The sequence below is a fragment of the Xiphophorus hellerii genome, chromosome 15 (assembly GCF_003331165.1).
Source record: "Xiphophorus hellerii strain 12219 chromosome 15, Xiphophorus_hellerii-4.1, whole genome shotgun sequence".
Lineage (NCBI taxonomy): Eukaryota > Metazoa > Chordata > Actinopteri > Cyprinodontiformes > Poeciliidae > Xiphophorus > Xiphophorus hellerii.
The window spans coordinates 23,328,206-23,341,623 of NC_045686.1; the positions used below are offsets into that span (position 1 = coordinate 23,328,206).

Sequence of the window (13,418 nt, forward strand, 5' to 3'; positions counted from 1 at the left end):
AGTTGTTAAAATTGTAGAAAATATTTTATGCAACGTTTACAGAAATGTTTATTTCATAAGATTTTCAATACTGTGTATTATAGATACTTACAAATAATAATAAAACAAAGGCACACATTATTTTTTAATCATGTAGAAACAGTGATGCTGTTCAGAAAATCTTATGACAAATTAATATTGTTAAGAGGAAAAGATATATTTTTCATGTCAATGGGATATGATATTTTTGTTATTGATCTGGGAATGACTGCCAATATTTGGACAAACAGGCAGATCACAACCAGGAAGAAATGCTCAATACTTTCCTTATCATGAACAGAAAATTTCTATTTAACCATAAATACCCAGCTTGTATTTAATGGTAGCAAATTTACATTTTTAAACATATTTATGTAACCAAAAATACATATTATATTTTCTGGGATGTTTTTAGGTGCTTAACTCCGTTGCTTAATTTTAGTTTAGATGATCTTGTTGTCAAAGTTTCCATGTTTCTTTCTAAGGGTGTATTTTTGTGTTATCACAAAGTCAGACTAGCTTTAATCAAAAGAAAGAACATTTGTGACTGAAGTTATTAAAATGTATGTTGCTATTAGGAGTCTTACTGATAAAGGCCAAAGATGTTTTTGTGATGTAAATGGTCAGATGTTTTTCATGTGTTTCTACAACTAAAACTGTCCATTTCTTTGACAAAATGCAAAAACTAAATGTGTTTTAAGTATTAACTGTTAACTGTTGATACAGTTTGTGTTTCAGCTCACACATTGTTCCAGCAATCAAGGGAAAATTGAGTGACTTTTGACATTGCACATAAAATTCAAGACTGAAGTGTAAACCCTCTTATAAGCGGAATTAGGTTTGTAGGGTTGTCGTACAATTAAATATAATCTTGTGCATGAAAGATATTTTAACAACATAGAAGAAGCATAGAAGCCCTTCCTTAAAGCTAAATGGATCTGGATCAGAACAAGTCTGTAAACATTAGTAAAATAGTTAAATGTTTAAGATGAAAAGTACTTTTGTTCCTTTTTTCCAATGTGTTGTTACTGAAAGTTAATCTCCGATGCGTCACAAGCGATTATGACTTAATTCACCAAAATAAAACAAAAAAAAAAAAATCATCAAATGCATCTAATTGCCCAAATTTTAGGCCAATCAAGGAAAAATCTTAATGTGTTTAAATTATACATTATTCAATTTATGTAGCGTTGTTAATTCAATTCAATATGATTATCATTATTATTCATTTATTACTAATAAGAATTATTTTTTTTATTATATGAATTATAATTACTAATTATTCACATGTTGTAATGAATAATTTGCACATGAACATGAAAGGCACAACACAACATGTAAAAGAACATCACTAATAAATTGGTGTTCAATGGAACTTGGTTGAACAAGCTCATCACCTGCTTCACCATCAGTTGTTTCTGATAAGTTTTCTGTATTAGGCTGAATTTGTGGGAGAAAAACAAACCAAACCACATGAAAAAAGCATGAAGATTGTTGATGGAGTCTTCAGCGGAGAGTCAAAACTTGTGCAGGTCACTTGGAAGAGAGCATCGGGAATAAATAATTCTGTTTTCCTCCATCCCTCTTAGCTCTTTGCACGCACACACACGCACACACCCGCGCACCCACACACACACACACACACCCACACACACACACACACCTGACCTGATCTTTGAAGCGAAACTTGCTGGACTTTTAAGAATTGCTGTTTGTGCGTCCCTGACAACTGAGTGACAATATCAGACATACAAGAATAAATTGTATTATGAAGATGTTTATTATGTTTCCTATCTCCCTTTTGCTCTTCCATGAGGATATTCTCATCTCCCGCAGCCTCTGTTTCTACTAAAGTCGTATTGCCAATTATCCACATTAATAATGGCATTTAGCAACAACTGAGAACTGAGCAATTAGCAACACTCGTTTTTACAGTGTTTAAATGCTGAAAAAGAAGAGGCAGCATAATGACTTAATGCCTGCAAACTGAGAATTTCTGAGAAACAAGGTGTTAGTCATCTTGTTTTCAGATCATCCTAATCTGAACGAGACCATTGTGAGTAAGGAATGTGAAATATTCATCTCAGCATCGTTTTATTTTAATTTTCAAACTGCTTTACGATGCATGAGCAGGTTTTCAGTCGGTGCAGAACAACTGATCTTTGAAGGCTGCAGGTGAAACAAAGTGCTTTGTTTTTCTTTTTCTTTCCTTTTTTTTTTTAACGATATTCATTTTTACGTTGCTTCTATTGCATCTGCGACAGAGTTGAACTTCAAGACGTTTCAGGTGAGAGAACGCAGGGATCTGCTGACCTCTGCAGCCTATCGGCAAAGTTGCACCAGGAAATGGATTTCTTTGGTTTTCGCATCACAATGACCAAAACTAAAGTTGACGTCAGCCGAAGACGCGGTGAGATTGAAATGATTAATTGCGAATTGGTTTACACTCGCCATCATTTCCCCTCGGTGTTATCCATAAAGCAGAGCGGTGACGCTGTGCGCCGGGTCCCCTCTGGTTGCTGCTCATCTTTAAAAAAAAAAAAAAAAAAAACCGGTCACCACAAATTGGATTCAACAAATCCGCCGCTTCCCTCTGATCGAGTTACTCTGTTTATTGCCTCTTATGAGTTTCCTCCGTCAGCATCCAGCGGGTGCAGGAGAACAACCGGCTCCAGGCGCAAAAAGGTAGGAGTCACTGGATGCATGTTTCGGTTTTTATTTCTAATAAAAACTGCTCTGTGACGATGGGAAGAGGGAACCGACTGATGCTGAATATCCACAAAAAAGAAGAAGCTTTTTTAAGACGGAGCATGTGAAATATGTTTTTCTTCTTCTTCTTTTTTGCGGTGCTCCCTGTCGGCCGTCCTTGAAGCAGGGATTTTCCTGCTGGCATTGTCAGCCGAACACGTGACTCCCAGCTTGGTAGGAAGCAAGACAACACAAACACTTCTGCTGGAAGATGACACGAGCAAGGGTTCCCATGGCAACTGTGGGAAAGACTGGTGGTGTGAGGATGGCACCGGAGCATTGTTCTCATCGGGAGTGCTCTGAATCATCTGTCAGTGAGCTGTTTGCTGCTGCTGCAGCCACGGAAGGGAGACTGTGTGTTTGTGGAGCTTGTTTGCTGTAGCGAACTGTGTGTGGGTGTGTGTGTGTGTGTGTGTGGGTGCGCGCGCGCGCAGGACACACAACGTTGCTGACTGCTGCCTGCACCTATTGGCTTCCAGGAGACTCAGAATACTAAAACAGCTCAGCAAAAGTTTTCATTCTCCCTGAGGCTTTATTTACATTTTGTCTCGCTTATATTTTATTGGGAATTTATCGGATGAACCGACCAAATGCAACCCAGCGTTTGTATTCCCACTGCTAAGGAGCTCATTGTAAAACCGCCAGCTTTGTTGATCTAAACGTGACATTTTTGCCCCCCCTTTTAATAAGTGAAATCATTTGGATAGATTTTGTAACCAGCAGATATGAAATCTTGACACATGTAGCTTGGATTAAGGTCTAGACTCCAGACACAGACACCATGTATAGCTCTGGCTGCATGTGTAAAGTGTAACTAACCCCCAAATCAACTTGTTTTTTTTTTTGTTTTGTTTTCTTTGGTTGTAGTTGTTTTGTTTTGTTTTCTTCATAAACTCTAAATAAGTTATTTAGGCTTCTGTCTTTATATTTCTATTCAAATTTGGACATTTTTGTGTGGGTTTGTTTAGTTCCACTTCATTTTCGCCTGAGTCTGTCTCAGTGCTGCCCCCTTTGGTCACAAATAACTGACCACGTTTTGTCACTTTCGTCTCCTACTCTCCAGTTTCCATTATTTGCTATCATTTCAACATTATGCTTTCTTTCAGTTAATTTTTCTTCCTGTTAAAGAGGATTGTTTTCCTCTCTACTGTTGCTACATGCATGTTCAATATGAGGAGCAGCTGTAAAGTCAATGATACAACGCAAGCAATCTATAGAAATAAAACCGAACTGAACTGAAATCAATGGTGGCAAAACTTCACCTTGAAAACTAAACACACACATTGATAACCATCTAGTCCAGAGGATCTGGCTCGTATTTGCAGACTTTTAGCTCACGCTCCCTTCCTGACAGCAGTGTGATTTCCTAACAGCCTCTGACTTGAAGAGTTGCTTTAACCTGAAGGCATGCAGGGCATGATGCGAAAACAAACACAGGCAACAGAGACTGACTGTAGCTGTGCCAGATCAGCAGGACGGTGCTAAACCTCCCTCTGATGGAATCTCTGAGCAGAGGCTCACCGCTGCAGGCCTCTGTCAGCACTTCCACCCGCAGCTCAGCCATTCAACTCATTCTTTGCTGCACAGCCAGTTCCTCTGCCACTGCACCTGCTGATATGGATTTTACTTACATACTGTATATAACTTTGTTGATGCAATTTAAAGGGTGTCTACACGCTGGAGTACTAGGGGCATGGTAGGTACAGGGATAGAGGAAGAGTAAATCTCTGACAATAAAGAAAGTAGAAACTTTCCAGAAAAAATAAGGACATTTCTGAGTTGGAAAAGTTGACGGTTTGCTAGAAAAACTTCGGAAATATCAAGATTACTCTCAGAAATTCCCTGGAAACAGCAAGTAAATTTTTGAGTTTGAAAAGTTAAAATTTTGTTAGAATAAAAAAAAATGTAATTAAGCCTAGACATTTTCTAGGAAAAACATGGAAATTTCTGAATTTCAAAAGTCTAAAGTTTTTTTGACTTGTCAAATTCAGAAAATTTCCAGATTTTTCTCTAAAATGTCTGAGATTAAGCTAAAAATTTCTCATTTTTTGTTCGTTTTTTATTTCTAGCCAATTTTAACTTTTCAAACTCAGAAAATGTCTGAGTTTTTTTTGGTGGAAATGTACTCATTCTTTTGTTTTTATCCTCAATGGTCCTAAAGCAGCTTCATAGGCCCATTAGCCCTGTTTAATCCTCCTTAAAGGGGCGGTGTCATGTATTATCCAGGCACTTTGTGCCATTTTATAGCACAATCAAGTAACTATGTTATCTTCCATGGTTATAAAAAACACTATATATACATCAAATGGCTTAAAAGAAATGCAACTTCCTAGCATGACCTTTTATAAAAGACAGGTGTGGTAATATGTCTAATCCTTAGTCGACATCCTGGTCGACTAAGCAAGAGCCGATCCAGTCTAACACATTACCAGTCTCTCCCACTTTTTAATCAGAATGTTGTCAAAAGCAACAGAAGTTTCTTAAAGTGATCCTGGTTGAGTTGTGTGTGATTTAGAACTCTTATCAAGTCTTGTGGTGTAGTCAAAGGCCTACAAGTAACAAAACCGAAAGAGCTACTTAGGTGCAAAGGTTGTAACTCTGCGCTTAGGCAAATATTGTAAACTCACAGCGAGCAGAGTAATGAAGCGCCTCTCATCTCTGCACACAAAGCCTGGTGGAGCAGCTCCGGTTCAACCAACGTCTTAATGAGATCTGAAAGTGATGGAAGTTTGTTGCCAACTGGGTCACGCTTAGTCAGCTATTAAGGGATGAATACAACTTTTTAACAAAACGCTAACTGAAAAGCATCAAATGTTTAACAAGATCCAAAAAGAAAAACAAAAAAACTCCTAGCATCTTTTCTGGGCCAAGAACAGGACGGCATTGTCCTACAAACATCCCACAGTGTGTCCCAGTTACCTGCACCGCGGAGCAGAGGAGACGGCTCTGTGGGCGGACACACACACACACACACGCACGCACACACACACACACACACACACAGGAAGAATCAGTACAACACAGAAAGACACATTTTAATAAAACATCTCACAGTTCCAGCGCTAAACATTTTAAGTGCCATGGTTTTAATATGTTTTGATTTATTTTTCAATCAAAAAATATTATTTCACTGCAAAATTATTACAAGCACTTTTTTTTCAGTTTTTTTTCTTTGTGTTTGTTGGTCATTGTGTGACCTGCTCTGTGTTTACCTGTTCGGTTGAAATTATTCATGATATGAGAGTAATAAAATAAAAAAAAATTCAGGGTTTTTCTACGTAGCGAGCAAATGCTCATATATCTGTTCTGAGAACCTCAATAAATATATCTTATATATTTAGAAATAATAGAAAGAAATCATCTCTCAAAAAGAACTCCAGGTCTTCAGTAGATTAGATATCAAGGAGGATTATATTTATTTTCTCTTTTTCCAAATTCAAGAGTTCATCAGATTATTATTTTTTTATCATATTTTCGCCTGCATCCAAATGTATATCTTTTTGCATACAATAAATATCTCTGTCACAAACAGCATTATGAGGTACAAAGACACAGCAGCTTCAACAGGAAATCAGATAATATGCAATATTAAACCCAAACATGAAGTTCGGCTTCAATCTCCTGTTTCAGATTAGTTCCCCAAGTTTCCTATGGATTAAATTGGATGTTTGGCTATTTGCAAAATTAAGCTGTTTCAACAATAACCAATAAAAAAAACACACATCGAAACAAAAGAAAGACATGAAAGAAAAAGGAGGGAGAACATCAGCCGACTGCTGTAAAATATCCAGGAGCACAATGAGCTCCAGCTCAGAACAGACACATTGTTCTCAGACGTTGTCTCATAATTGCAGGTTTAATGCAGGTGGAAATGATCTGCATTAATCAAGAGAGACGCTGGGATTCTCATGTCAGAGGCTTTGTGTGGAGTTCAGACGTCGATTACACAGAGAACCATAGCAACCACCAGCTCAGAAAACCGCCCTCCTTCCCCCCACCCCTCTTTCTCTGCCTTTGCTTTTCGTTCCTTAGGCTGGTTTCACAGGGTCTGCATGCTCCGCCTCTTTTCCTCCCATTGAGCCTGATTGTCGTGTCTGATTGTCAGCGATGGAGGAGAAATGACCAGTGGACAGATTCACTGCAGCAGCTCCGCTCTGCCTGGCCAATACTGCTGAAATAAAACACCAAGTCAATTCTTCTTTCAAATATTCATGTTTTTTTGTTTTTCATTAAAATAACTTCTGCACTGATGTGTTGCCCTTCTAATGTTTCATTTAAGCACCTTCACGTTTGCTGATGTTTCCGCTGTTCTGTGTGTTTTATTGGAATTTCATGTGACAGACGAACACAAAGTCATCGCTCTGGTAAAACTGAAGCAAAATGATAAGTTAACTTTCAAACTTTTTTATTGATAAAGTTAAAAAGTGGATATGGGAATGATGGGCGTGTCCACAAGCTAAGGCTCTGATTGGTTGTTTCTGGTTAGCAGAAGGCAGAGGAGCTCTTTTTTTTTTACACATAGTCTGTCTCATATTGAACTGTGAGTTTCAACAAATATGTAAAATATATATATATATATATATATATATATATATATATATATATATATATATATATATATATGCTGTATATATATATATATATATATATATATATATATATATATACATATATATATATATATATATATATATATATATATATATATTTTATAAAAGTCACCTGCTGCAGCTTTAGTGAAACTTCTCCAGCTGCCATATTGGAAGGTGTACCTACGCCCCAGGTTCAAGTTTTTTGAAAACTCCAACCGGTTTTCTTTCATTATTGTCCAGCGTTTAGCAGAATTCATCTCTAAATCATCTCTGATTAGCTTTCTTGTTCCTGCTGAAGAAAACCATCCCACAGCATGATGCTGCCACTAACATCTTCTAGGGTGGCAATGGTATGCCGTTGACGGCTTTGGACTTCTTGTTGCAGATCAAAGCTAAAGAAAAAACAAATTACTGCAGGATCAAGACTGAACATACGCACCATATTTACCATTTGTTGTTCATTTTAAAGAATACAGATTTAACAGCCTGACAGGACCTGCCTCCATTTTTATTTTAGCTTAATTTCATTAAACCGAACGAGAAGTCTTCCTTTCTCAACTTCCTGCTCCAAATACAAAAATTTAAGGGACTCTTCTCGAACAAGATTAATGTAATCCTTTTGCATGTAATCCCTCACTTTCCATACTTGGATAGATTCTTTGGAAAATATGAGATTATGAGATTAATGTTCATCTCACAGCTGAATTTAAGAGCTTAGGAAGCAGACGTGGTCTGCGTTGGTGGAGACAGTCCTCACTCTGTCCAATTAAAATCTCTGGCAGCAAAGAGATTTTAATGCTGTTTGATGTCAGAAACATTCACAAAGAGAAGCAAAGAAAAAAAAACATACATGGAATTTGAAACAACACAGCTCAGAGGTTCTAGATGAAATTATAAATATTACATTAGATAGGAGTTTGGTGTGTACATTCCCCACACTGTAGCTTAGAACAGAAAAAATACTAAAAAGTAAGTTGGTTTTGACATATTAATGTGTCCTCGTGGAGGGGACTGCTCCTGGACGTTAGGCGCTGCACTGCAGCGTCGCCGGCTGCAGGCTGCTCAGGTTCTTGTTCTTCAGCTGTGGCGGGCTCGCACATTTCAGGGCGTCCCGGGGCGACATTGCGGCCTTGGTCTGTCCCATCCACCTCACCAGAGAGATGATGTTACAGTCGCACTGCCACGGGTTCTCATGCAGGTACAGCTTCTTCAGCGCTGAGGTGAAGGACAAAGGAGACTGTAACCAGGGCACGGGGAGTGGAAGGAAAAGGAATTGGGTCCATCTAACCTGGCATATGGCTGAACATGTTTCCATCCACTGTCTTCAGGCGGTTTCCACTGAGTCCAAGCTGGGAGAGCTTGGGCATGTTGCTGAACGCACCAGATGGCAGCTGCTCCAGCTCGTTGTTCCTCAGGTAGAGCTCCTGGTTCAATAGGAAGCTAATTTAGTTTGCCTTATGGATTGAACTTTATATAGAAAACTTGAAGAACCTTGACAGTGTGAGGTCGTCTCTTTATGGTGTTTCCACGTCCTAAAAATTAAAGTCCAAAACTGCAAGATTTGCTACATTTTCAGCTGGTGTGGTTTCCTTTCACACTGCTAGTTGTCCAACAATCTGAACTGAATGAAATACCTGTTTCCCTCCTCGCCTGTGGTGGCGCAGTGCGAAGGAAACAACATAAAAACCTCTGAAGAAAGCACTGAGCCCAACTTCCTTCTTCACAAAATATAAATAAAAATGGAGTATCATCAGATTTTAGCGATGGAAGGATTTCTCTCTGGCTGCTTCGTGCTTTTAGAGCGGTTCCAGGCAGTGTTGCCAGATCTTGCGAGAGAAACAAGCAACCAGCTACATGAAAACCAGCCCAAAACAGCTTAACATGGCACCTACACAAATCCATGAGATTTTAAAGTGATTTTACAGTGTATCCCTGCATATCATACCGCGCAAACTACCTACCATTCATGTTTTTGCTTTATTGTGGGGAGCTGGGAAATAATCTTTTTTTTTTAAGGAAAGAAATTCAAGCCCAAATTAGCAGTTTCATGTTCAAAAACAAGCCCCAAAAAACTCCTTAAATTTGGAAGAGACTTTAGAAGAGAACATGCCCAAAGTTGCTTATTGTCTCCTTCAAGTCAAAAGTGATTTTTTTTTTTTGCCTAAATCATCTTTCAGCAAAAAAAGAAAAAAAAAGGTGGTCATTTTTATAATGATAGGTGGACTTGTTCCCAGGTCCGCTTAGAGTTCACATACACATTCAAACCTCACCAGAGTTCACTGCAACCAAACCAACCATAGGCGGATCAGAGTTTGCTTTTTTGGTCCACTTCAGAGTTTGATTACACTTTCACACCTCCACAAACGAACCGGACTTTCTCGACAAAAGAACTGGAGTTGAATTAAAGCGGACCGAACAGGCTTGGTGGGAATTCAACCTTAGTTATTTTTTCACACTTCCTGTGAAGGCAACGATGTTGTTACCTGCAGGTTGCTAAGGCCATCCAGAGCTGACTGACTCAGTGTTGACAGGAGGTTGTTGTCCAGAACCAGCATCTCCAGTGATCTCAGCGGCCGGAATGCTCCAGATGGGACAGTTTTCAGACTGAGTTATGCGAGACAAATTCTCCAGATTAGTGCATTAATAGGCAGCTGATTATAGGACAATACAACAACAGAATTCACGTCATTGGCAAACAGATTATTAGCGTTCACTTCACACTGTGACATACATTTAAAGAAATTAAGACTCAAAAAGAAAAATTACAACAATGTATTTTAAGGTTTTTGCAGCAAATTAAGAACATAAAGTGAGGCCTTTCAGCACCATACATGCAACACCTTGAAAAGTAATGAATGCACTCTTACATTTTGGTGTGTTATGGGATAATAAAAGATAAACAGCAATTACTTTATCGCTCATAAAATTAAATAACAATCTACAAAGGGTTTTTTATGATTTGTTATCTTGAGGAACCCTCAGTTAATATTTTGTAGAACCACCTTTCTCTGAAACATTTTTGGAGGGTATCAGAGGGGTGCTGGTGCCTATCTCCAGCAAGACATTTTGGGCAAGAGGAGGGGTCACCCTGGACAGGTCGCCAGTCCATCGCAGACTGTGCCAAACAATCCGGACTAATTGAAAACGTGTTCCCTTCCTCGCCTGTGGTGGCGCTACACCAAGAACCACTGAAGGAAACGACAGAAAGAGTATCTCTGAAGAAGACACTGAGCGCAACTTCCTTCTTCACAAAATGTAAACATATATGGAGTGATGTCAGATTTTAGCGATAGTAGGGTTTCTGTTTACTTTGGTAATAGACCACAAGCCTTTTCTTCCGTTAGCATTAGACTAGTATGGTTGTTTTTGGTTGTATTTTCCCAGAATGCCCTGCGCTACAGTCCACTTTCTGCTTTTAGAGCTGTCTTTGGTCTGCTTGGTGTTTACATGTGCATTCGAACTGCACTAGAGTTTACTTTAACCAAACCGAGACCTAGGTTTTTAGGAGGACCAGAGTTCACTTCATGTGTTCTGCATCAGAGTTCAATGATGCATTCACGCCTCCCCCATCGAACTGGACTTTCTAGGCAAATAAACTCCCATTAGATAATTTAGTGGACTAAACAAGGTTGGTGTGAATTAGCCCTTATCGACTGAATTGGGTTTTTCTTTGCCATTTCTTCTTTGCAAAATAGCTCAGGCTTCGTCAGAAAGCCAGAGAACATCTCTGAACATCTCAAGTTTTAATTGAATTAGTCAAATCAAAACCGTTTTTATCTGCATAGTGCCAAATTACGTCAATGTGAAAAGACGTTCAGTATTATTTAATTTTAAGATATACTCATCTAATGTGGAGATATCATCATTAACAGATTACTAAAGAATTTTATCAAAGCATTTTGCCCCTTGAGGACATCAATAGGGCCGGTTGTGGCCCAAAATGAAAATGGGTTTGACATCCCACTCCACTGTAGATCATGCTGTAAGTTCAGGATCATTGTCCTACTGAAAGGTGATGCTCCAATCGGTCTCTTGTTCAGCTTCCAATAGATAAATATAGGGCAATGAATGATCTCTATTATGCATATGATTTTGTACGGAAGACAAATTATTTCATTTAGGTCACACATTCTTTTTGCTGCTTATATTATGGCTGTAATGTGACAAAATGTGAAAAGAACAAGAGTATAAATAGTACCGTGAGGTGCTGTATTTTGCGGGTTCATCCTGTTCATATATTGAATTCTTTTTAATACTTGAATACCATATATTATAGTGACCTGTTGTTGTCCAGATTAAGGAACAGGAGCTGTCTGAGTCCAGTGAAGGCTTTGGGAGAGATCCTTTGGATTCGATTCAGGGAAAGGTCCAACACTTTGAGGGCAATCAAAGGTTTGAAGGCGTTAGACGGAAGCGCTGTCAGCGCATTAAGAGGTAGATCGAGGTCTGAGAGGTTCCTCATGCCAGCAAACATCTCAGATTTGAGAATCCCAATCTGGTTCTGACCCAGCATGAGGAAACGAAGGTTCAGGAGGTCCTGCCGGGGAGGTAAAAAATAAAAATGAAAACAGAGTTTTGGTAAGATTACGGCGTAGAATGGAGGAACACACTGTCCTTTTCTTTTTTACCACCTTACCTGAAACCCCCGTGGGGAGAGCACTGTGATGTGGTTGCCATAAAGGTTGAGCAGCATCAGTTGCTTGGCACCAGAAAAGGCTTTGGGGTGGATGGATTTGATTGCATTTCGTTCCAGGTTGATGCTCTCAATCCTGGGCGCTGATCTAAATGAATTGGCCTTTAGGGTTGTTATGCCATTCTCACCTTTTTGCAGCAGTGGGGAAAAAAATATTAGTCTTGCAACTACACCTGTAATACAGTAAATGACTTCAGAGTCAGATACACTCAAATGCAACTTAGACATATGTCAAAGAATAACCTGATTATCCGAATGCCACTCACCCAGTTTGAGGATCCAAGCATCCGGCGGCAGATTGGAGGGAAGGCTACGAAGACCCTTTTTATGACAGTTGACTTCGGACTTTTCTGGGCTGGACTTCCTGGAGCATTTGCAGACATCGGGGCAGCTTACCACAGCCTGCACCACGCTAAGAAAGACCAACACCAACTGAGTCCAGGGCAGCATCTTCACTGCAAAATGAATAATGGAAAGAAAAAAAAATCAGCAAAGAAAAATGTTTGAGTCTCTTTGAGTTCAGTAGACAATAATAAACGTAAAGGAGCATTGAGCACCAGCACAGCCGTGCTGCAAGGTCGACGTGCATTTAGCTGAACAGACGCTGAAGCATGAGAAAATCTGTTTTACTGTCAGGGTGGTTCAAATATCCAGCCAGGATTCTTGATTGCAAATGTATTTAATACATTTAACAAACCATGTTTTTTACGAGTTGACGTGATTTCCTGAAGACATGAAGAGCTTAGAGTAACATCGAGTCATATTATAGTTTTGACTTCAGAGATGCAGTATCTTCTTTACAGCTGGTCTTAATGGAGAGGTTCTTAAGGCTTTTTGAGTTGGCTGTGAGTAAAATATGCCCTGTTACAGACAAAAAATACTTTAAAGAATCTCTTAAGCTTCACAGGCATTGTGCATCATTAGATACCACTTAAGACAAAACAGCAGTGTCCAAAACTGCACTTTGGTGGACGTTTGAGAGCACTTGAACACAAAGGTACGACAGGTTAATCAGTTCACAGATAAAGTTCTTAAGTCGCTGTAGGAGGATGTAGGTTCAGAACAACATATAGGCAGCAAAATATCGACTGGTGTGAGTCCTTATCTATTTTTTCCGAAATTGGCATGTTTCTATTGAGCCAATTCCATGGTCAATGGGAATGCAGCTACTGTCTCCTGAGAGTTTTGTGCTTGTTGGTCAAAAGCCAACATGGAAACATGGCAGCTTCACAGTTTTACATTACATTCTCTTGGTTTAGCTGTGCCATGAACACTAGTGCAACTGCAAGGCACTGCATTTAAAAACATCCATCTTCAGTATTTCGTCTCATCATAACGTCAATTGTCGTTTTTGGAAATATTTCACA

The 13,418-nt window shown here is 39.0% G+C and overlaps 1 protein-coding gene and 1 long non-coding RNA gene across 2 annotated transcripts; one reads left to right on the forward strand and one right to left on the reverse strand.

The window, feature by feature from the left end:
- The first annotated feature begins 2,139 nt into the window (after positions 1-2,139).
- On the forward strand, positions 2,140-4,660 carry LOC116733756 (uncharacterized). Its single transcript, XR_004342107.1, has 2 exons — positions 2,140-2,703; positions 2,891-4,660. It is a non-coding gene; the product is annotated as an uncharacterized LOC116733756 (long non-coding RNA).
- Positions 4,661-7,486: 2,826 nt separating this feature from the next.
- Positions 7,487-12,550, reverse strand: LOC116733812 (leucine-rich repeat-containing protein 15). Its single transcript, XM_032584669.1, has 6 exons — positions 12,318-12,550; positions 11,995-12,179; positions 11,639-11,895; positions 9,842-9,962; positions 8,647-8,782; positions 7,487-8,573 (listed from the first exon to the last, which is right to left on the reverse strand). The coding sequence occupies exons 1-6, from the start codon at positions 12,499-12,501 to the stop codon at positions 8,383-8,385; spliced, it is 1,074 nt and encodes a 357-aa protein (XP_032440560.1). The 5' UTR covers positions 12,502-12,550; the 3' UTR covers positions 7,487-8,382.
- Positions 12,551-13,418: the final 868 nt, after the last annotated feature.

Excerpts from the sequence above, each read along its gene's own strand:
- LOC116733812 (XM_032584669.1), bottom strand. The coding sequence starts at position 12,501 with ATGCTGCCCTGGACTCAGTTGGTGTTGGTCTTTCTTAGCGTGGTGCAG. Across the intron at positions 12,180-12,317 it reads TGCTTGGATCCTCAAACTGG|GTGAGAATGGCATAACAACC; the intron begins GTGAGTGGCATT and ends TGCTGCAAAAAG. Across the intron at positions 8,783-9,841 it reads ATGGCCTTAGCAACCTGCAG|GAGCTCTACCTGAGGAACAA; the intron begins GTAACAACATCG and ends CTATTGAACCAG.